Consider the following 23,580-nt stretch of genomic DNA (forward strand, 5'->3'; position numbering starts at 1 on the left):
GATTAAAAATGAGTCCGGATCCCAATAAATTAACTTCGGGCAGTGAGACTCAACCGGGCGCGGACAATGTACCAGCAGCAGAAACGACCGATGTGGTAGCCATTTCAGTGTCGAGCCGGATACCAGATTTCTGGGTGGACCAGCCCAGAGTTTGGTTCATCCGGACGGAAGCAGTATTAACACCACAGCGGATAGGGGACGACGCCAAATTCGACATGGTGGTGTCAAAGCTACCAAAGGATGTAATACTGCGGCTGGCAGATTTTCTAACTAACCCGCCCGCCACCAACCGATATCAGGAGCTTAAGGCGAAGCTCTTGAAGATGTTGGAAGATTCCAAAAACAGGCAAGTAGAGAAGGTCCTCGGGGAAATGGACCTGGGCGATCAAAAACCATCCCAGCTATTGGCCAAGATGCGCAACCTGGCTAAGGACAGCTTCCCCGATGCCACACTGAGAATAATGTGGCAGAATCACCTACCTACGGCAGTGCGCGCAGTTTTGGTAGCATCCAGGGAGAGCGATCTTGACACACTGGCCAACATCGCCGATGACGTATCGGAAGCCACTAGAATCCCTAACGTGGCAGCAGCGGCAGTACCACAGAGTCAGGCGCACAGAGCCGCAGCGAACACCTCAGGAACCGCAGATACAGCAGTGATACTCGCTGAGATTGCCAAGTTAAGCGTCAGAATGATGGACTTGGAACGGGCAAGGCCAAGAGGTCGCAGTTACGGAAGGAGAGGACGCGGAGGTCGTTCAGCGTCCAGACCAAGGAGTACGTCACGCCACCGGAACCAAGCCGAGAGGAGACCAGATTGGCTTTGTTACTACCATTTCCGATTCGGTCCTGCCGCCACCAAATGTCGCCAACCCTGCGCATGGGTACTCAACCAACAGGAAAACTAGCGGAGATAGTACAGAGTGCGACTAGGACGGAGATCTGTACTATCAAACCAAGCCGTCGTTTATGCGTAACAGACTTAAACACTGGACTGCATTTTTTAGTGGACACAGGTGCTGACATTTCCTTATTACCAGTGCAGAACAAACAACGTGCGGGTGAGTGCTCTGATCTAAAACTGTTTGCAGCAAATGGCTCAGAAATCAAAACATACGGTGTTAAAGTTTTAACGTTAGATTTAAGGTTACGTAGACCGTACAAATGGGAATTTGTTATAGCCGACGTTAAACAGCCAATACTGGGAGCCGATTTTTTGAGTCATCACAAGTTAGTAGTAAATTTAACTGATCGCAAATTGCATGATCTGGTGACTTTTCTTAATATAACCGCACCGACCGTACGTAGCAACCAACCAACTATTAATACTGTCAATGGTAACCCGTATCATGATTTGTTATTGCAGTTTCCTAGCATAACAAAGCCACCGACATACAAGGAAACACCCACACACAATGTGGTACACCATATCGAAACGACGGGTGCACCAACATTCGCGCGGGCTAGACCATTACCACCTGACAGGTATAAAAAAGTTAAGGAGGAATTTCGTCGTATGCAGGAATTAGGCATTTGTAGGCCTAGCAAAAGTCAATGGGCCAGTCCTTTAACGGTTGTAACAAAAAAGAACGGCGAAATTCGCCCTTGCGGTGATTATCGTGCCTTAAATGCACAAACTAAGCCTGATAGATACCCAATACCGAGATTACATGATTTTACGTTCATATTGGCAGGTAAAAAGATATTTTCCAAGTTAGACATAAATAGGGCGTATCATTGCATTCCAGTAGCTAAACAGGATGTTGAAAAAACCGCCATAATTACCCCTTTTGGGTTATTTGAATTTCCAGTAATGTCATTCGGGCTTCGGTGTGCTGCTCAAACGTTTCAGCGTTTTATGAACAGTTCAGTTCTGGAAGGTCTCGACTTCTTGTTCAATTACTTAGATGATGTTCTTATCGCGAGCGATAATGAGGCGCAGCATAGGGACCATCTTAGACTGGTTTTCGAGCGTTTCGACAAGTACGGCATAACGATCAATTTAGCCAAGTGTAGCTTTGGACAATCGAAGCTGGAGTTCCTAGGACATGAGGTAACTACCACGGGCATTAGGCCGTTAGAGGAGAAAGTGCAAGCCATAGTCGACTACCCAAAACCACAGAACGTAGAACAATTACGTAGATTTTTAGGAATGCTAAACTTTTATCGCTCTCACGTCCCTGGAGCAGCGAACATGCAGGCTAAACTCGACCGATATTTAGTTAACGCGAAAAAGCGAGACAAGACCCCTATAATTTGGACGAGCGAGACCGAAGAGGCGTTCGAGCAATGTAAAATGGGCCTTAAAAAAGCCGTTACGTTGTCCCACCCTCGGTCCGACGCAGTCTTAGCCTTAATGTCTGACGCGTCAACTACGTCAGTAGGATCAGCTTTGAATCAATTGATTGACGGTAAATGGGAACCCTTAGGTTTCTTTTCAAAAAAATTGACTAAAGCTCAAAAAAGTTATTCTGCATATGATCTCGAACTATCAGCTATTTACATGTCACTGAAACATTTTCGTAAATCATTCGAAGGTAGGCCGCTGATAATTTACACGGACCATAAACCCTTATGTAGAGCATTCGAAAATATAGGCAAGAATAATAACGAAACACCAAGACGAACAAGGCAACTGTTGTTCATTAGCGAATTCAGCACTGACATCCGGCACATAAGTGGGAAAGAGAACGTTGTTGCTGACACACTCTCTCGCATAGAGACCATTGTTTGCCCCACATCACTTGACTACGCAGAACTCGCCGACGAGCAAGCAAAAGATGAATGGTTAAAAAACATGACGCAATCGGATCAGCACGACGGAAATAGCAATATAAAATTAAAACTAATAGCGATACCTACATGTAGTAAATCTGTCTATTGTGAAATTTCTTTAGAAGAAGCAAGACCGTATTTACCACAAAAGTTTAGACGTACAGCATTCGAAAGTGTGCACAACTTAAGTCATCCTGGAACGCGTGTTACTCGTAAGCTAGTTACAAAGAAATTCTTTTGGCCTAGCATGAACAAAGACGTAGTTAATTGGGCAAGATGTTGCATCGCTTGTCAGAAATCAAAAATTAATCGTCACACGATGTCTAAATTAGGAACGTTTGAAGATGCCGACCGTATGACACATATCCATGTAGACCTAGTCGGACCCCTTCCGACATCTCCACATGGAAACCGTTACCTAGTTACAATAATAGATAGGCGTACATGTTGGCCGGAAGCATTTCCCATACAGGATATGACAGCAGAGGTTGTAGCCAAAACTATATTCGACGGTTGGATCGCACGTTACGGTTGTCCGACCAGACTTACGACAGACCAAGGACGCCAGTTTGAAAGTAACTTGTTCCGCGAGCTTATGAAACTGTTAGGCATAGATAGAATTAGGACCACACCGTTCCATCCCCAGAGCAATGCTAAGGTGGAAAGATTCCATCGCACCCTTAAAGCAGCCCTTATGGCTAGAATGGACAACGGCTCTTGGGAAAACGAATTGTCTACTGTGATGCTTGGCCTGCGTGCCGCAGGACGTAGCGATAACGGCGTAAGCGCCGCAGAAATGATGTTCGGACGGGCACTACGGTTGCCCGGAGACTTTTTCAGCACACAGTCAAACGAACCTAGCGATCCTTGTAGTTTAGTTGACAACATTCGCGATACAATAGCTCAATACAAACCGATAACTATTGGTTCTCGCAATAACCGTACTCTATTTGTTCACAAAGAGTTGCAAACTTGTGAATATGTTTTCGTACGAGACGATACCGTGAGGAAATCTTTACAACCACCGTATATGGGACCATTTAAAGTTTTAGAAAGAGACGATAAAGTATTTCTCATCCAATTTCAAAATAGGCAAGCTCGCATTTCAATTGATAGGTTGAAGCCAGCTCACGTTTGGAATGATGACGTCAACGATAGCGTGAACCTACGTAAGGTAAGCGACTCCACTACAACGCAGAGCGAAAGCGAAGCTAACTCGAAACCGCGGACCACTAAAAGTGGTAGGGTTATAAATAAACCTGTAAGGTTTTTAGTCGATGAATAAGAGAACGTGACATTCGGGTCCGCTACTGTGTTGAATTTAGCATCTCCTGGATGGAGCCTGGACCCCGGGAGCAGGAAGTTTTTTCCTGTTTTCCGAAAAGTAGCATCGGTAGTTTATCTCTCGAGAGGGAAGACTACGTTCAAACTCATTACACCGGTATAATCAGCTTCAAGTCGGACTCTGCAACATGATGTTCCGCACCCTAGTTAGGAAATCAGATACTTTAAGTTTTAAGTTGAACTTTACGTCAGTAACGGGACTTATATTACATACGAACGGTCAAAACAGACATTATCCGTCTTATTTATCATAGTAAGGCAATGATGTGATGTTGTTTTATAGCAAAGCATAGCGGTTACAGTACTGGCTGGGTAGCGTTAGTCATGATGTCGTAAGTGTTTACGTTATGTATAACAGCATAAAATGCTGAAGAGATTGTATTGTGAAAGTATGAACTTTGATCACAGAATTATTTTTGTACTAATTTAAATGAATTTTGCAATGTATGTGTTACTAATATATTGTCTTATAAATATGTATTTGTGTCAACTATAAGCAATTGTCGTAAAATATTGGTACTAACAACACACAACGTGTGTCATATATTTATCGTGTAATAAAAGTAAATTTTGAATATAATTAAAATGGGCTATGCACAGAGCAAAGAGGATGGTTCACATAACAGTATTGCAATTGCTGAAGTCCATAGTGTTACTGGACAAGTAGACACGAAATTGAATTATTTTGGAATAATCCTCATAATTATCTCAGTAACATTGGCACTGTTTCTCTTGTATTTCATACAGTCCAAATGCAGACAATGTATAAGAAGTTGGTTACTAAAAGCAGTAGCTAGAGTTCAGCCAACAGCAGTCGTAGTGCACAGGGAACCAGCCCAACCCCAACCGAAACAACAACCTGTGATTTACTAAGTGAAGTGTTATAAATAAAACAAATAATTCAGTGCTATCAAATGATCAAGTGTATTCAGTATATAAATGAACATGTTTGTAAAAAAAAAAAAAATCAAACATTTTTGTAATAAACTTAGTTCTAATATCTAATTATAGTTGTGTAACGTAATCATATAATACAACCTCCATTGTGTAACATTGTACTCATATCGCACAGCTGCGCGTCACGCTATGTCAGCGAAACGCGCACCTGTCCGATAGCGGAATAGCCACAACATACGAAACATACAGGGTGTAACAAATATCAGATACTATTCAATTGTATGTAATTTTTTATGTAATTTTTTTTTCTTCCCTAAGGGGGAAGTAATGTAGGAACAGTATAGCTATGTCAGCTCATATTCAAGTACGTGCGCACCGCGATATGAGCTGACTAGCCAAAAGCAATATCCTTTCAATGTGAGAACGAGACGCCAGTCTCACTCCGACCATTGTAACGTTAACTGGTTATTTTAATATACGGAGTTAATTATAAAGTGCTTATTATTCCACACCAATATATCACCTCTTATAATATAGAAGTGCGGACAAATAACTTCTAAAGTTATTTTGTTACAACTTGCAACAACATTTAGCGTTTATTTTGTTATGAGAGAGGAGCCATAGCGTAAAGTATGCCTCCTTTGCTCATTTTTTTTAGTACTTACCTGAATTTTTTTAGTTTTGTTTCACTTTGTTTCGTGTTGTTGATCAACATAGAAATTGTTGCCTTTTTATTTAGATTTTCGTTGAATTTCATTTCGGTTGCAACAATAAATGTTTCCTTGCATATTTTAAAGTATTTTAGTCTATTTTCGGAACGAAGTGCTACGATATTTAATTTTTTTTTGCTCATTTAGCACCGTAGCACGGTAGTTTTTCAAACTTATTTTGGTTGACGTTGACACTTGACAGACAAGTTTTTTTAGGGTGCGTTCGGAAACGCGCATATATTTTGGTTGCGACTCAGATTGTGCAACAAATTGTAACAATTTTATTGGTAATTGTACAATTCTTTTCGGTTTTTTTAGTATTGTAATTACTTAAATTCAATACAGTAATAAGGTTTTTTTTGGCACTCAACCCTGGGTATTTCAAAACATTTTTTGAATTATTTTTGTAACTTAAACTCGTTTAAGAAAAATATTCGTTCGGTTTTAGTTTTGGTTGGCAATTTTAAATTGTTTCTTTTTTGGTTATTTCGGTTTTTGTTATGGCATGTTTTGGTTGTGAACATAAGTTTTTGGTAGGTTTTTTTTAATGAGGTTAAGCCCTCCCCTACTCAATTACGTTTCGTTTCGCGGTTGTTCGTGAAGAGTGTTGGATATTAATGGTAAAATATCCAATCACGACTCATGTTCGGAAAGTGGTGGACAGAATGTGACTGCTTCCACTACGATTTTTTTGTTATGAGAGAGGCATGGAAGGTATGAATGCGTGAGGTATGGTAAACACGGAAGATATGATGTATGGATACTTTATATGCGTGATGTATGTTAGGGGCGACACAACCTGGCTCACTTTTAGGTTTGAGCGGTCCTTAACATGGCCAAATTGGGTGTTCTGTAGTAGGTGGGTATCGGGTGCTTACCACATCCGAGCACGGTTTTGTGCATTTTTGCGTTTTGTGGCTACGCAGTTTGGTCGGTTTGGTGTGGAGAGCCAGCAGTTACCCATTTTCAGTTGCTGTTTTTTTGTTTCGGGCTCTCATTTTTTTGGGCCATATCGACCGCGGTACACCGATTTGGTGGTACCTTTTTGTGATTATCGTGCTGGCGGGTCCAACGGCCATTTTTCGGCGTTGGAACGACACACGGAGTTTGTTGCCACGTCTTTACCCGACTTCGTAGGAAGAAGGGTAATGTTTTGTTTAGCCTACTACAGACATGCAATTGTTTTGTGTTTTTTTTTTGAGTTTAGCTACAGCCAATTGGTTGTATTGGTTTTGATTTATTTTTTTGCCAGGGTTAGGTGAGAACCACACCTGCGAGGGGTTGAGTGCAACTTTGATTTTTTTATAGATTTTGGGGTCTCGTCGTCAACGTATTAGATTTTGGGGTCTCGTCGTCAACGTATTTAGTTTTTTTGGTATTTTGAGGGAGAGTTGGCACAGATTGGTGTGTCCAATTCAACCATACATAGTTTTTTTTGGTTTGGTTTTTTTTTTAGTTTGTTCACCTGAAGGGTTGAGACAAGTAGGTGTCGTCAACCTGTAGGGCTGTAACAATGATTTTGGTTTGGTTTTGGAAGTTATAGTCGGAAGCCTATAACTTTGGTTTCGCCCGGTCTAGCTGAGTTTTTTTCTTGGAATGCTGAACATCGGTCCTGGCGGTTGGTTTTTTGGCTTTCTCAGCACAACAAGCTTGCAAGTTGCACTGAGAAGGCCAACGGTTGGTTTACTGTTTTGGAAATTAGCGGAGGTTTTTTTCTATATGCAGCGCAGTTGGCCGCATAGTTTTTTTCACCCTCCGAGGGTTGACGCGGGTTCGAGATTTTTTTTTAATATTTTTTTTTGTGGTCAAACAGTAGTTTGCTTGTTTTTAAATACCTTTTGGTATAATTTTGTAGATATTGGGGGATTTTTTTTTGAGATTTTACAGTCTCGAACTTGCGTCAGGTTTTTTTGATTCTGATATTTTTTTGGTAGGTTTAGTTTTCTTGCCTTCAGATTTTGTTTTTTTTTATGAAAGTCGCTGAGGACAGCGAGCGGTTCACCTACGTTGAACCTTAAATCGGGAAGGGGGGTATTGTAACGTAGCAGATTTTTTGATAGTCGTAATTAAATATTTTGGATAGATTTAATTTTTGAATGAAACACTTCCTTCTCGTTCATTGCATTATCTGTTGCACTTCAAATGCACATATTTATGTTTATCTGTTGTAGGGTTGCCATACAACAAGTATTATTCGAAATTGTAGGTATTTTGGCTGTCATTCCAGGAAAACTTTGTATAGTTTTGATATACTTTAAGTATTGATTTTTGGAAAATATAATATTTTAGAGACATGATAACAAATGTTATCATAGGTTTTTTAAGGCTGTTCTGGAATGATATTTGTTAGGTTTTGTTTACTTCAAGGTCTGATACAGAAACTGGAGTAATTTTCATTTAATGAATTAGAGTATTTTATTGTTTATTCGTTTGCCACCCGGCTTTTGTTTTGGGTCCTTTAAATTCGAGATCATTCAGTGCGCCGTTCTTTCTGTGACGAGATCCTCTTGTATAGTGATCGGACGGCCGTATAAGGGCCTGGAGCCCGGCATGCCACGTGCTGCCGTGGCGTTCCATATTTTGTGTGGTGCGTTCTGTCAGTCTGAGTAAGTAGATTTCTTTGTGAGCTTTTGATATTTCCATGGCGTGAAACGTGGAGAGATTCTTAACCATAAATTGGTTTATTTCCAGCTGGCAGAAACATGCTAAGGGTGGGAGTGCTCCTTGGAGATCCTCGGTCTGCAGTCTGCAGGTCTCCGGTGAGCTCGCTTACATTTTTTTGTTTAGTCTATCACAGTGTGTGAGGGCACTCGACTAATGTGACCAATTTATTTGTTTCATAGGAGTCGGGAAGAAGTAAAGAATTAGAGAATTGCAGAAGTAGATAATTAAACAAGAACCTTTACAATTTCGATGTGCAAGGAAACTTTCTTTGGCGTTACTGGCGCAAGGTGCCTTTGGACCTTGTTTTCGTATGGAAGGGTCAGCCCTGTCCACGTGGCGAGGGGGCGTCAGCACCGGAGTCCGGGGAGCAGCCGGCTCATCCCTGACAAGGTGTGTCTCCTGCCCGTTTCCTGCCGGTAGTGATGTGTAATTCAGGTTTTAATTTCTGTGTAAAGTAATTTCTGATTTCATTTATTTTGAGAATTCTGGTGCATAACTTTAGGTAAATTCATATTTAGTTTTTGTAGAATAAATGGTTGTAAGAAACCTTTTCCTGGACCCTCTTAAAGCGGCCCAGCTTTACCACTGAGCGTAGTTCTTATTTCATATATGGTGTCAAATTTAGTATTTTGGAAACATTAACTTAAACCTATCTGTAAGGCAAGATTTTGGTATAATAAATATATAAAATGTGATATTGTTTAATTTGTTTCTCCTCTAGCTTTCCTCCAGCAAGTATAGAGACACCATTTAGCTTTTGTTTTATTATAAATTTTGTGCTAACGTGGGTGTATTTACTTTGAACTAGCCGGAGCTTTCCATTCCATTTAATTTACCCCCCACCAAATACACCTCCGTTACAGTGCATGATGAAGTAAGTAAAGTGACATTTGCCTAAAATAATACGATGCTTTCGTTCTTCATCTAACTCGGAGTGGCACAATCCACCGCCCACCCTGAGGATCTCGGTTGCGTCAAGGTAAGGGTTTAAAGTTCCTAACTTGTTCTTAGTGCTCACTCTTTTTCTTGCCTTTTCTGTGTTTGTGTTTTTCTCTTTCAGGTACGTCAAGAATCTTCTGGTGTATACTATGGACTTCAGCAAGTCAGGTAAAGTATCATGTTCATCAAACTTCTCAGGTAAGGCTTCTATATTTTCATATATATTTAGATTAACTTGCATTGTAACCTCTCTCATTTCCAGGACTGTCTCTTCTATTGTTCGATGTTCTAACTGTGTATTCTTATGTTTCAGCCACTGCGGCCCTTGACAACAGAAGGAGCAGCTCTTCAGTTCACTTAGCGGTATCCCTCTGGATACAATATCAGGAAGGTTCTCCGTAGTGCACGCGTGATACCATTGGTTTGAGGTTATTCCTTGTATAGCTATAACTCTATTTCGTTTGAATGGTTGCCATCTTGCAGGATCTTCATACAGCCAGGACAACACAAGTATAGCGTCCATCCACGCGTGCATCTTACTGGTAGGTAAGCAGGTTGCTTCGCTTATTTGTTCCAGCCATTTCATGACAAGGTTTCGCATGTCGTCCTGTAGATGTGGGCCAACTAAGAGCCCGTTGTTCAAGGATACAACATTAGAGCCCTTAGAAGCATTGAAAGCGTTTCTCGTTTTTCTAGTTTCCTTTTCTTCTTTTATTACCTCGTGAAATGGTAAGTATACTGCCTCTTTGTTAACTTTTTCTTCTTCTTCAATGTAGTTTAGTTTCGGATATTCTTCTATAGCCTTAACATTTGCATTTTTTAGATTAGCATCTCTTTTGAATCTTCTTTCATGTTGTTTCAGTCTCAGCCTAGCGATGTCTCTTGTTTGTCTCTTTGGAGATAGTAGTTCTTCATTTTTGAATAGTGACGAGCCTATGTGTCTTCCTTCTTCGTCTCTTGTATGCGTCTCCTTGTAAATCGTTTCATCCTTTTCTTCTTCGCTTGTGAGACTCTTCTTTGTATCTGTAGTATCTATCTCCCAAAATGCCTTTACCATGTCATCCACGTTGACGTGATGATGCATCACAACTATGTTTTCTTGTAAAGTGTCTGCTGTATCTTCTACATCTCCGAATATTATCCAACCTAGGCTTGTTTCTTGGGCGCATGGAGTGCCAGGTGGACCCTTTTTGACTCTTCCTTCTAGTATTTGTGCATACACTTTTACACCAAGTAACATGTCTACTCGCCCTGGCTGATGGAACTTAGGATCAGCCAGAGTGAGCCCTTGTAAGTGTGACCAGACTTGTGGGTCATACTTAATCTTCCTTGATGGTAGTTGTGATGTTAGCTTCGAGGGCATTATATAAGCTTTGACATCTAGCTGAAAACTGTCATCTTGATTTGACAATACTTGTACATGTGTTACGCTGTTGATCTTCACTTGGAGGTCGCCGACCCCAGTGACAATTCCTTTGACAGGTGACCTCTTGACTCGCAGCGCTTGTGCTACGCGTTCGCTTAAAAAGCTTGATTCAGACCCCGGATCGATTAAGCAGCGAAGTGGAGTCACGTGACCTTCATCACAGTATAATAAAGAGTACTATCGTACAGTATGGCCACTTCCGCTCCCCGCTGAAAGCGCCGCCCACCCCCTCTCGGTTACCTCGCAGTTACCGCCTGTCAAAAACGCGACCAGTCGATCTGTCATATTTCACTCATACAAGCATAGTACGCTTTCACCTACTCGAGCTTAGAATGTGTGCTAGGAACGCGCCCCTTTCATATATTTGATCGCCAGTGTCCGAGGTGTGCCTTCATCATCCTTTATTGATATCATTGCCGTCGCTAGCAGGCCTTTAGATTTATTGCAGGTAAAGTTACATGAAATTTCTACCTCTTCCACTTCTTCATTATTCTGCGGGTCTTCTTCTTCGTGTGTCAGGTGACTGTGGTGAGCTTGGGTTTTGACTGACTCCGTATTCTGCGCTTGGTGTATCATGGTGTGATGTCTCTTTTTGCATATACGACATGTGAAGGAAAGACGACATCGTGATGCAGAATGTCCTGGTAGGAGACAGTTGAAACATAAGTTTGTTTTCTTCACATAGTCTATTCTCTCCACAGGTGACATTTTTGTAAAATCTTCACAGTGACATAAGGTGTGTTCACCCCTACATAAAACACAGCTTTTCGTTGACGTTGACACGTGGTAAGACTTTTCCTTAATTGATTTAGTTTCTTTAGGTATGGTAGCAGTGACAGGGTTAACCAGTTCTAACGTGCGAAACTTCGACTCGAGGTACTTTTTTAAATCATTCCATTTGGGTAACTGGTCAGCATTTAAATTGTAGGCGTGCTCCTCCCAATCCTTGTGTGTTTCGTTGTCGAGCCTGTTCACTACTAGGTATATTATGAACGGATCCCACTCATTCACCTTAACTTGTAGATTTTGTAAATCATTCAAACATTGCGTCGTAGTGTCCAATACATTTTTGATTTGACTAGATGTTTGAGTGGTACTCTTCTTCTGATTAAACAATCTCTTTAATAGGGAGTTCACAATTAACCTTTTATTACCATACCTTTGTTTTAAAGTCTCCCATGCTAACTCATAATTTTGTTCCGTAATTGTAACATGCTTCAATAAGGCAGCGGCCTCACCAGCGATGCTTGACTTTAAATAGTGCAATTTCTGAACCTTACTGAGACTCGTGTTGTTATGTACTAACGATGTAAACAAATCATGGAACGTCGGCCACTCTTCATAGTTATTAGAAAACACCGGTAAAACAATAGCAGGTAACTTGACGTGGTGCTGCACAGCTTCGAACATCGAGACATCCAGCGAACTTGTTCCTTGCACATGTGTGGGAGCGGCAGCAGCGAGCGCGTCCTTGATATCGCCTTGTAAACATAGGTATAACTCCTCCACGATATAATATTCTTCCTTAAGAAAGTACTGCATCTCGCCGCGCTCTTGTATCGTAGTATTCTGTACCAGCTGTGTATGCGTCGATGTAAATGTTTTCCAATAAGTTTCGATACACTGTAGACGCGATTCTAAGTAGCCTTTAGTTAAACGTTGTTTTGGACATTTCTTCAAATTAGATTCAGTTTTCCTTAATAATTTCGCTGTTTCTTCCAAAACACGAATTAACTGTTCGTTAGTACACATATTGCAGTATTTACTTGTCCATTCACGTAAACAACACGATTTGCACTTATAACATAACTTATTTATCTTCACTTTATTTAATTTGTCTTAATTTCGTACTAGTTAGCAACTGCAGCTGATAAGTAGGCTCAGGAATGCGGTCCTCTTTTGTTCTCGCTGGCCGCCGGACTTTGCTTATCTGGTTTCTCCTCCGGTTCGATGTCGACCAAATGTTGTTTGTAATAAGGTTGATTTTCGTATGTAGGGGTTTTTTGAAGATATAAGACGTGTGAACTGTTTGAAGATTTATTTGCGACTGGACTATGACACATACATGCATACATTGACAGGCGCACTCACACATACTTAAAACTCATCCAACAATTGGTTTGGCAGCTATTTGCAAGGTCGTCGGCAACGTGTTAAAGTTGATTCTATCCTTTCTTCGTGGTGCAACACGTTGGCTGGCGTTCCGCAGGGTGGCGTGTTGTCTCCTCTTCTTTTTTCTATTTTTATAAATTCTATTACAAGTAATATTTCTTCCTCTTACCACCTTTATGCCGACGACCTTCAAATTTATTCCCAAGGCACAGTTGGCGATCTCTCTTTGATTATCGACACCGTAAATCGTGACTTGGACTGCATTTCTGATTGGAGTAGGCGTTACGGACTTGTAGTCAACCCTGCAAAAACCCAAACGATTATTGTAGGTAGCTCCAAACTAATTCCTAGGATAGATTTCTCTGCGCTGCCTGCCATAACGTTTGATGATGTCGTGATTCCTTTTTCTAAACAGGTAAAGAATCTTGGGGTTTTAATAGACTGTCATTTATCTTGGGTTCCTCAGATTAACGAGGTAAGCAGGAAGGTGTTTGCGTCAATGGGTTCACTTCGCCGATTACGAAACTTCTTGCCTATCGCGACCAAAATTGCGCTATCACAATCGCTTCTTATGCCAATTTTAGACTATGCAGACACTTGTTATCCAGATCTTAACGAGGACCAGCTTAATAAACTCGAACGCCTTCAAAACCTTTGTATTAGATTCATATTTGGACTGCGCAAATTTGACCACATTTCCAACTTTCGCGCCCAGCTCAAGTGGCTCCCTATTCGTCTCCGCCGTAATTCTCATATTTTAGCTCTTCTCTATAATATTCTTTTCAACCCCTCTACTCCTTCCTATCTTAAAGAGCGTTTTAATTATCTGTCCTCCGTCAGACCTTCACGGAAATATCAACTTGCTCCTCCTCCTTCCTCTACAAAGTTTTACAATGACTCCTTCACGTTTCGAGCGGTTCGGCTGTGGAACGGCCTGCCGTTAGAGATTAGGTGTGCTAAATCACTTGAAAGCTTCAAAACTCTACTAAAAAATCATTACCTATCTCTGCCTTAATTTGCTGCTGTGTATGTTATGTTATGTATGTATGTATGTGTGTATGCATTTGTGTATGTATTAATACTTATATGTGTATGTTTGTGTACATGATATTTTATTTTTATTTATTTATTTTTATATTTTATTTTTAATATTGGTGTATATAATTATTTAACTTAGTGTATGTGTAATTTTCCTATTCCTTTAATTATTTCTTGCACTACCATTTTCAAAATGTCTATTCTTTATTTCCTGCTACCCTAAGGTTGTCTGGTAGAGATCGCTTACAGCGATAAGACCGCCTGTTGCTACCTATGTTTAATGTCTGTTATTTGTAATCTGTTATCCTTGTGGTGCAATAAAGAATATTTACTTACTTACTTACTTACTTAAATACTGACACAATATATGAATATTTGCAGTTTGTTCACTGTTCGTGTTTTCAAGTAAGTAAAACATCGACATAAAGACTTAGGGCCCATTTAGACGATACGAGAACTCGTATACGAGTTTTACTACATTGCGGTATTTGATGGCTGTGCTGAATGTATTTATGACAAGAAATTTAGTCACATTGATATATTCCATGAAAATGTATGCAGTTTTAAACGCTTATCATTGCAATGTATCACAGTGTTATAGATATTTGTAATTTTGGTTTGCTTAATACGGTTTTCCTCTTCTGTTTTTGATTGTTTTCTTTTTATTTAGTTTGTTTTTTTTTCTTTTCTAGTTCATTCGAGTTTGCACTTCACATATTGAAAATGTATCGAGCTAGATCTACTTATAGCATGTTATGGTTTGTAAGTAATATTCTCTTTAAGGAAACTGTAAGTCTGCAATTTAAGTGCTTTAATCTATGTCAATGTACATATATACGACTGTTTGTTTCTTATTAAATAAAAAAAAAAAAAAAAAATATTAATCTCCACAGCCCGCAATGTAACTAAAATCACATGCGAGTTCGCACGCCGTCTAAATCAAGCCTAAATTCAGCACGAAAATAGGAGTTTACGGCGGTTGAATACCTCCTGTGACGCGCGTGTCACCCGACACACCCGCGCATTCCGAGACTAATAAACTTAAGAGTCGGAATTCGCGGCAGCGGCAGCGGCAGCGTCATACATTTTGCAAAGCTCGCCAAGTATTCGGCCGCCGCCGCAACTTCCGCCGCGGATAAAATATGCAGGGTTAATGTGGCCGAGACAATGGATGCAGACGAGACGCGATAGACTCTCCGATTCACTTAAGTGGATTTGTGATGAATGAGCCCGTTTCGGCGCTGATTGGCCGGCGCGGCGCGGACGTGCTGCTGATGTACCTCTCGAAGGTTTCCTCGATCCGCGGCGGCGACGGCGCTTGAATATGCATTACGTCGGCCATGAATGAGAGGTAAATTAAATAAAGTATTCCCGCCGCGCGCTGACTCATTCTCCTCGAAGACGCTCGCGGCGACTTATATTTTACTGAATAATTGAATTTTTCGCTGTCATCATCCGTCCCTCGGCTGGAGGCTAAAACAAACCGTCCGAGATTATACACAAATTGTATAGGCCTCTGCCAAATAAGATATGAAGCCGAGCCGTATCGCCGCAAGTCGAGGAAATGAAATGTTATTACGCTTAGCGGAGCGCGAGCGGGCGCGGGAGACGCGGGGCAGGTATTTGTCCTGTGTCGGGCTCGCTCGGAGGCGCGCGCCCCTTTCAGAAATGACAGTAACTCACTACTGACTGTCTTCGTGCAATTATCGTTCTGACTTTTATATTGCACATTAGGAGCAATAAGGAAGTCCGGCTGATTGAGCTATTGTACCTACTACTTGTGCAAGAATATTTTTATGAAAATCAGGTTATAATTCAGCTGACGTCGAATGTCCGAGAAATTGATGCCTATAGGTAGGAGAGGGCATTTGAAGCAATTTTATTATAAATGAGAATGACTTTATACAATTACTGTTCTGATTTGAGCTCTAGTTTGAAAAGGTTAGGGAAACCAGGGCGCACGTAGGTACGCGGGCACGTAGGTCTTGGGTAGCGGGGCGAGGTCGCCGCGACGGCACGTTAGACTGTCTTCATATATCAGCGGAAAGAGTTATTCGGCAGGATGTGTGAAGGGGAGTGTCAACAGCGCCGCTAATGTGATAGTCGTGTCACTACCCGCACTACCCGCCCCGTGCCCCGCCCCGCGACCGCTCCGCCGCGACCGACAAGCCGCGAAAAACTCGGGCTGACACTAAACGCACCGCGACACAGGCCGTCGTGGGCCCCTATACTCCGCTCCTCTAATCTGAACCTTAGCATTAAATTTCCACAGTCCATATTAGACTAACGTGGCGCTCACTAGCTCACTAAGCCACTTCCCGCCGGACACGGCCGCGCTCGTACGACGGACACGGCCCGCAGATAGCGCGCGATGTCGCCGAATTACCGCTTCGCTCGGGATAAAGTGCCGCGGTTACAATAGTATTTTATATAATCGTGATATAATACAAAGCTTTTCAGTCGAGTACCATGTTTAGGCCACGAAGCTTGCTGAGTGGCCTAATAGTACGGTACGAGAGTGAAAAACTTAATTATATCACTATTGTATACAATACTTTTTCTACGAGTCATTATCTTCATCATCAATGAACGGAAATATCATCATTCATGCAAGTTAAAATTAATGTTAATAGAGTCGTTCACCGTTGTATCAACATCGAATTACCTAGCAACCAATTGTTTGTAATAACCGTCTCTGATTGGCCGATAACGCGACAGATAAAATAAAATGTGTTTCAGATGCAGGCAAATTTGCCAGGTATCGCAAATTAGTATAGAAATTGTATGAAGTTCTATTTTTGAAATTATTACAGTTAACTAAAGTCAACTATAATGAGCTTATTATAATTGAGTCGGAACTGCCATAGAGTATCCAACACTGAAAAGTTAGCACTTATAGTTTAGTCTGTGGTGGCCTAATTGACAGATTACAGTCGACAAGTAGAAAAAATAATATATGTTATACCTAATAGTTAGGAACGTTCGCTCAAGTTTTACAGCTACGTCGTACTATCTACTGCATTGTTTGTTTTGGCCCTTTGCCGCATGTGAAACGTATGACAAACAAAAGTGATTCAGCTGCTGCACAAAAAATATATCTAAGTATATCGATTGTACCTATAAAGTGTATAGCCCGGTTCACTTCTTTAATGTGCCATTTGTTAATATAATTATTATAGTCTCTGAGAATAATGAGGTAGGTATTACAGGAACTTGGGCAAAGTAGAGTAGAATAAATTGTAATAAGGTGCTGCATCAATTGAGTACTGAAACAGTATATGTTAATTAAGTTTGGTGTGATGTGTGTTGGCCCTAAATCTCTTCCTTCATTGGGCGGTGTGTGTGACACGCTACATGGCGCTAATCGCGAGGAGGCGCTTATCTCCCGCGGCTTTTACGACGCGGCTCATAAAATTAAATCGGCCACATTAAAGACGTGCGCCGCTATTAGGCGCGCATTTACATATCGGAGCGACCCCTACCCCGGGGCGCAAGAATAAGCAATCAGACAACGTTAGGCTGGAACACATTTTGTACATCGAAAAGGTTTTATCAGGCTATTCCCCTGCTAGGTTGAAGCTTCCTTGTCAGGACTACTTTTGGTGAGGATGCCAAAAGGAATATGTAAGTATATCAAAAAGAAGGGAATTTCTTTTGAATATTGGAATAAGGGTCAATTGTCTTAGCCATAACTGGAGGACTGTGGATCAAACATTTTGGAGCAGCAGTCCCCGACTCAAATTAGGTCCCTATTTTGAATCGAGGACTGCTCGCACAATTACTACTAATTAACAGTCATGTCAGTCGTATATTATGAAGACAGAAATACATAGATATCATAAACTAGAACATTCCTTTGCTAATCCGCGAATAGATAACGTGCAAGTCAATCAGTGCCACAGACCAACCCCTATAGACATCTATTACAAGACGACTCGCGGTCGCCAGCCTTCCTAGTATTTGCACTGATATAAGCGCGGGCGCTCGCCGTGCCCGATCAGTATCGACCAAGTAACAGACCCTTTCGGGCAGCGCGTGTTTTTCGCACAAAAAAATTGGAAAAGGGTATTTTGATGCCTTAAAGATGTCCACCTGTAGTGTGAAATGGTGTGGAAAGGTAACAAGAAGCTCAAATTTAAAAACAGACGGCATTACATTCCACAAATAAGTCATATTTATAATTTATTCAGAGCCGGCATAGGTCAACTTACATTGGCCACTTACGCGTCAGTAGAGGGACAGTCATACTTCTGTCCCTTTTCATCGTGCGCGACTGCCCGCCGTCCTTGAAACGGCCAATCACAGCGCGCTTAACACATTCCCCGCCCGCTCCTCGCACCCCAAACACTGGTGACTCGTATCGCGAACCAAATATACAAGACTGCCACTCTATAGGAGGTTCTCTGTGATCAGTGCTAACCTGTTATACTTACTTGCGTATTTTTTACATGCAATTAATTTTCCCACCCTCCCACCGCCAAAATAAAAATTAATAAGCAAATAAATATAACAACCCACCACCAAAAATACAAAACTCGACACAGTTCGTAGAGAGGCGAAACACGTGTCGAATTTTGTATCATGCAAGTCAATGCACGTTATAACGTTGCGGATAAGCAAAGGAATGTTCTAGTTTATGATTAACATGGATTTCCGCAAAGTAACGCCTGATTACATCGATTAGACATAGATATTTTAGTTGTAAGGTACCTTTACTCGAGACTTGCACACACCCGCTGCGCCAAGAGAGCCTTGAGACGGATTTACTTGAAAAATTGCTCTCAGCGTTCAGTGGAGCGTTTAGATTGTAGAACAAATTCAGTTCCTCTTTCTTACTCGTATCTCAAACCTAATATTCTGGACGGTTTTTTAGTTGGACGTCGCACACAGCATAGGATAACAAAGCTATCGCTTATGAATATTTCACAGGGGCCCGGGCGCTGGGCCGGGGCGCCGGGCGCCGGGCGCTGGGCGGCACACGCGGACCTTTGATGCATGCGCTGGCTGCTGCACTTCCTTTTCTTAATACACCTTTGTTTGATGTGTACTTTTGAAAATGAAAATGAAAAATGCTTTATTTAGGTATCAAAAAGTCAGCTTATTACATGAAATGTATGTTATTGCTAAAAGTACATATGCATAATGGAGTTAATGTAAATATAGCCTTGGAATAGTGTCCTGAGCCCTAAACTAGGTTAACCTGTCATATAGGGGTCAGGGAATAAACCACCGCTATTATTATAAATGTTACAAAGGTTGATTGTTTCTAAACATGTTCGAATCGCTTACTAAAGTATCATATTATTAGGACATCGCTTTGAATTTTATATACTTACTATGAAAATTTATTTAAATAACAAAACAGCTGCAGAAAGATATATGGACAATTACATGAAATAGTAATTAACGAGTAAATTAAACATTTTATTTTATCAGTATTAAGTATATACCTATACTTCTAAACAAAGTGTTAGATCGGCTTTAAACAGATTCCCTTTATATTGCTTCTTCGTCGGTGAATTCTGCGTTCTAGGTCTATCTGGGACTCAAAAATAAGTAGGTATTTGTTTTTATAGCTTCTTGAAACGGTTGTCAATTCAATCTAGTAGTACCTACATATAATATAAATTTTGAAATTAATACCTACTGTCTTGGGAGTGCACATAAATTATTATTAGGTACTGTTACTTCTTTGGTGGATTATTTTCAGAAATATAAATTCTTCTCTCAGTAAAACGGTCGTGTTCGTATTTGACAAATATTATACAGATATGATTGTTCAGAAGTATAAACGAAAAGTGGTGTTATTTTTGCAAAAGAATCTCATTTTTAGGGTTCCGTAGTCAACTAGGAACCCTTATAGTTTCGCCATGTCTGTCTGTCCGTCCGTCCGTCCGTCCGTCCGTCCGTCCGTCCGTCCGTCCGTCCGTCCGTCCGTCCGTCCGTCCGTCCGTCCGCGGATAATCTCAGTAACCGTTAGCACTAGAAAGCTGAAATTTGGTACCAATATGTATATCAATCACGCCGACAAAGTGCAAAAATAAAAATGGAAAAAAAAATGTTTTATTAGGGTACCCCCCCTACATGTAAAGTGGGGGCTGATATTTTTTTTCATTTCAAACCCAACGTGTGATATATTATTGGATAGGTATTCAAAAATGAATAAGGGTTTACTAAGATCGTTTTTTGATAATATTAATATTTTCGGAAATAATCGCTCCTAAAGGAAAAAAAAGTGCGTCCCCCCCCCCCCTCTAACTTTTGAACCATATGTTTAAAAAATATGAAAAAAATCACAAAAGTAGAACTTTATAAAGACTTTCTAGGAAAATTGTTTTGATCTTGATAGGTTCAGTAGTTTTTGAGAAAAATACGGAAAACTACGGAACCCTACACTGAGCGTGGCCCGACACGCTCTTGGCCGGTTTTTTTATTAAAAGTTATGTCCGTCGTGCTGGTCCGTTCTAAGAGACACTTTGGACTGACAAGAAATCAAAGATCTTTTAAGAATTTACTCATAAGTGCTACAGTTAAGTCGCGGTTCAGTGCTACGGCGTAGCGACCAGTATAACTGTGCTGCCATAACATCGGACTATCAACTGTTATTAACGCGTATACAGATTATAAAATTAACAATTCTGATTTTTATCTTGAACTTAGGAATTGCCAGAAGGACGCAATGAGACTAAGATCAAATTGGTGCCACATTTTAAAATCGGAATACGCCAGCGGCTCCGTAATTTCCGTAATATAAACGGCACTGAGACTGTCTTTTGAATATTCCGCGCTGTTTACTGTTGCGTCAAAGGAACGATAAATCACTGATGATAATAAAAGTCCCAATAAATTACAAAGTTGAAATTAAATGACTAAGCCTGCAGGCGGCGTGACAAGCGGGGAGGAGGGGAGGGGGGGTTACCTAATGACCGACCGGCAGGTGCCTGGATACAAAGCACATCGGTCAACAACATATTTCGTGAACTGTAACTGTTCCGCGAAGTTTGGCCCACTTTGAACCGTGCTCCCATTGCGACAATAAAGGGTACCTATAGCAGGATAAGCTAACAAAAATTGCTTCCAGCGACCCAAAAGGGTCGAAACTATAATCACATGATGCGTTTTGAAGAGGTAATACCCTGCACAAAGTTTCATCCTGTTATACCCTGGGGGTGAAAAACACCCGATTAACCCCAAAACTGTTTTATTTCTTTTTTCCTAAACTATGAAAGTGACGATTTTCAAATTTTGTACAAACATTCATGGCACTAAAAATTATATGAAAAAATAATATGACCCTCCTAACCATTTAAACTCATGAAAAAATAATTAAACAAATATTTAATCACCCTGTATAACAAGTTCGGCTCTTGGTACAAACACCATACTTTTTTTAAAATATTAACAAATTTATATTCTACATCATACAAAAGTTTCATCGACCTAGTCCAGAAGGAAACATTACGAAAATAATATGAATTGACTCTTTGGTGCCTACCATTCTCTGGCCCTACAGTATAACAAAAGCAAAAAATTAAACTGTAGAATTACTTCTTAAAGTGACCAACATTTGTTCCTCTACCTCTTCAAAAGACATCATTTGATTTTAGTTTCGACCCAAAAACGCTGGGGGCAATTTTTCTAAGCTTATCCTGCTATACTCTTACCAACTACAATTGGTCTGGTATTGGCTTCGATTATTTATAGTTACAAACATTATTCAGATTGAATTACTTGTAAAAATTATGGCTTTTTTGATGGTCGTGCTTGGCTGCCAAGGGCATAACGATACAGGTTTATAATTGAGGTAGAATCTAGTTTGATGACTACTTCTTAGTTTACGGTACTTACTGGTTCTTACATAATACATACATGTGTATGTTTACTCTTTTCCTAAACAACAAGCTCCGCAAAATTGCGGAAAGTGTCAGGGGAATTACTCGACACGAGTATTTTGTAAAGCTGCTCAAGGACTAAGTGTGAGAGAGATATTTCTAGAAACCTGTGAAAGCTTCCATTCTCACCGCAGGTGATGTGAAGTAAATTCCCAAATGTTGCAAAATATTGTAAGGATTGCCATTTCTAGGTATGTAGGTTTTGTTGATAAAATAAGGCATCATAATATTACGCATTTCTAACCCTCTTATCTGGCTTGAACCAATGAGTTTTTCAGAACTTACGTACGAAATATTTTGTGTGTACTAGCTTTTCGGTGAAGGAAAACATCCTGAGAAAACCTAAACTTAAAGATGTATGTGATGTCCCCAATCAGCATTGGGCTAACATGGTGACTAAAGTATATTCTGAGCTCTCTCACAGAAGAAAAAAGGCCTATGTCCAGTAGCGGTACAAATATGTATAGTATAGTATAGGCTCAATTATTTAAACCCTCTTAACAAAATTATTTTTCTACGTTCCCGGAGTAGAGCTGCACGGGTAGCATTGTCGCGCGATAGACGATAAAATATCAGGCCGTCCCTATCGCACTATTAGTAAGTGCGATAGGGACGGCCAGATGTTTTATCATTTATCGCGCGACCATAATTACCTGCCTGGGCAGTTAAGTTATTAAACATACATACATACATACAATCACGCCTGTATCCCATAAAGGGGTAGGCAGAGCACATGAAACTACTAAAGCTTCAGGGCCACTCTTGGCAAATAAGGGGTTAAAAGAAAACGAAACTGTGGCATTGCAGTGACAGGTTGCCAGCCTCTCGCCTACACCACAATTTAACCCATATCCCATAGTCGCCCATAGTCGTAAGTTATTAAAGTTTTCAATAAACGTAACGGTATTGTATCCAATCTGTGGTGCACATTTGGCCTGCGTTGGGCGCCATTGTTTGCAGTACTTCTTATACGTATCCGGGGTATGTGTGTATTTCTAATGACGTGTAGGTACTATCTACTCTACTTTTAATTTAGTGATTTTATTACGTATCTAAGAAATATAAGTACAGTGGTCTGTAATATGTTTTCAGGCCCCACGTTGGGCGCCATTGTTTGCAGTACTTCTTATGCGTATCCGGGGTATGTGTGTATTGCTAATTACGTGTAGGTACTATCTACTCTACTTTTAATTTAGTGATTTTATTATCTAATAAATAAGTGGTCAGTAATATGTTTTCAGGTCCCACGTTGGGCGCCATTGTTTGCAGTACTTCTTATATTTCCGGAGTATGTGAGTATTGCTAATGACGTGTAGGTACTATATAGTCTACTTTTACTTAAGTGATCTTATTATCTAATAAATACAGTGGTCTGTTTTATGTTTTCAGGTCCCACGTTGGGCGCCATTGTTATCTAGTCTTATATGTGTTAGCTTTATATAATTTACAACGTAATATTTGCATTAATTTCTACATTACCGATAATAGTTTTAAAATATTAAATGTTCTGTTTGGACCGAACCTGACAAATCAATCAGCTCCCACGTCGACCAATCCGGTCGCATTGCGCGACACACTGATTGGCCGAGCGGCACTGCTTGACGGCTTTTTGACAGTTTTGTTATATAGACTGGTTTGCCAAGGAATTCACATATTCACACATTCAAATTCAAATATTGAAATAAACTTCGAATTATATAAATTGCCGAAAACCATAACTTTAATGTTTGTAATTGGTGAGTTAAGTGTTTAGAAAACACTGTGATAATAAATAATAAGTATT

General features: G+C 40.5%; 2 protein-coding genes and 1 long non-coding RNA gene across 4 annotated transcripts; 2 read left to right on the top strand and 1 right to left on the bottom strand.

The window, feature by feature from the left end:
• The first annotated feature begins 8 nt into the window (after positions 1-8).
• On the top strand, positions 9-1,374 carry LOC125242761. The gene is made up of 2 exons (XM_048151694.1): positions 9-777; positions 1,367-1,374. Exons 1-2 carry the CDS (start codon positions 9-11, stop codon positions 1,372-1,374), a joined length of 777 nt encoding a protein of 258 aa, XP_048007651.1.
• Positions 1,375-7,382: 6,008 nt separating this feature from the next.
• On the top strand, positions 7,383-9,085 carry LOC125242720. 2 transcript variants are annotated; one of them, XR_007178910.1, is made up of 3 exons: positions 7,383-8,332; positions 8,418-8,485; positions 8,570-9,085. It is a non-coding gene; the product is annotated as an uncharacterized LOC125242720 (long non-coding RNA). The 2 variants fall into 2 exon arrangements; XR_007178909.1 differs by having other exon boundaries at positions 8,418-9,085.
• A 137-nt stretch (positions 9,086-9,222) lies between these two features.
• Positions 9,223-12,834, bottom strand: LOC125242762. The gene is made up of 2 exons (XM_048151695.1): positions 11,145-12,834; positions 9,223-10,907 (listed from the first exon to the last, which is right to left on the bottom strand). Exons 1-2 carry the CDS (start codon positions 12,505-12,507, stop codon positions 9,223-9,225), a joined length of 3,048 nt encoding a protein of 1,015 aa, XP_048007652.1. The 5' UTR covers positions 12,508-12,834.
• Positions 12,835-23,580: the final 10,746 nt, after the last annotated feature.

Source organism: Leguminivora glycinivorella, chromosome 3 (assembly GCF_023078275.1).
Source record: "Leguminivora glycinivorella isolate SPB_JAAS2020 chromosome 3, LegGlyc_1.1, whole genome shotgun sequence".
NCBI lineage: Eukaryota > Metazoa > Arthropoda > Insecta > Lepidoptera > Tortricidae > Leguminivora > Leguminivora glycinivorella.

Excerpts from the sequence above, each read along its gene's own strand:
- LOC125242761 (XM_048151694.1), top strand. The coding sequence starts at position 9 with ATGAGTCCGGATCCCAATAAATTAACTTCGGGCAGTGAGACTCAACCG.
- LOC125242762 (XM_048151695.1), bottom strand. The coding sequence starts at position 12,507 with ATGTGTACTAACGAACAGTTAATTCGTGTTTTGGAAGAAACAGCGAAA. Across the intron at positions 10,908-11,144 it reads ATCAATAAAGGATGATGAAG|GTCACGTGACTCCACTTCGC; the intron begins GCACACCTCGGA and ends ACTGTGATGAAG.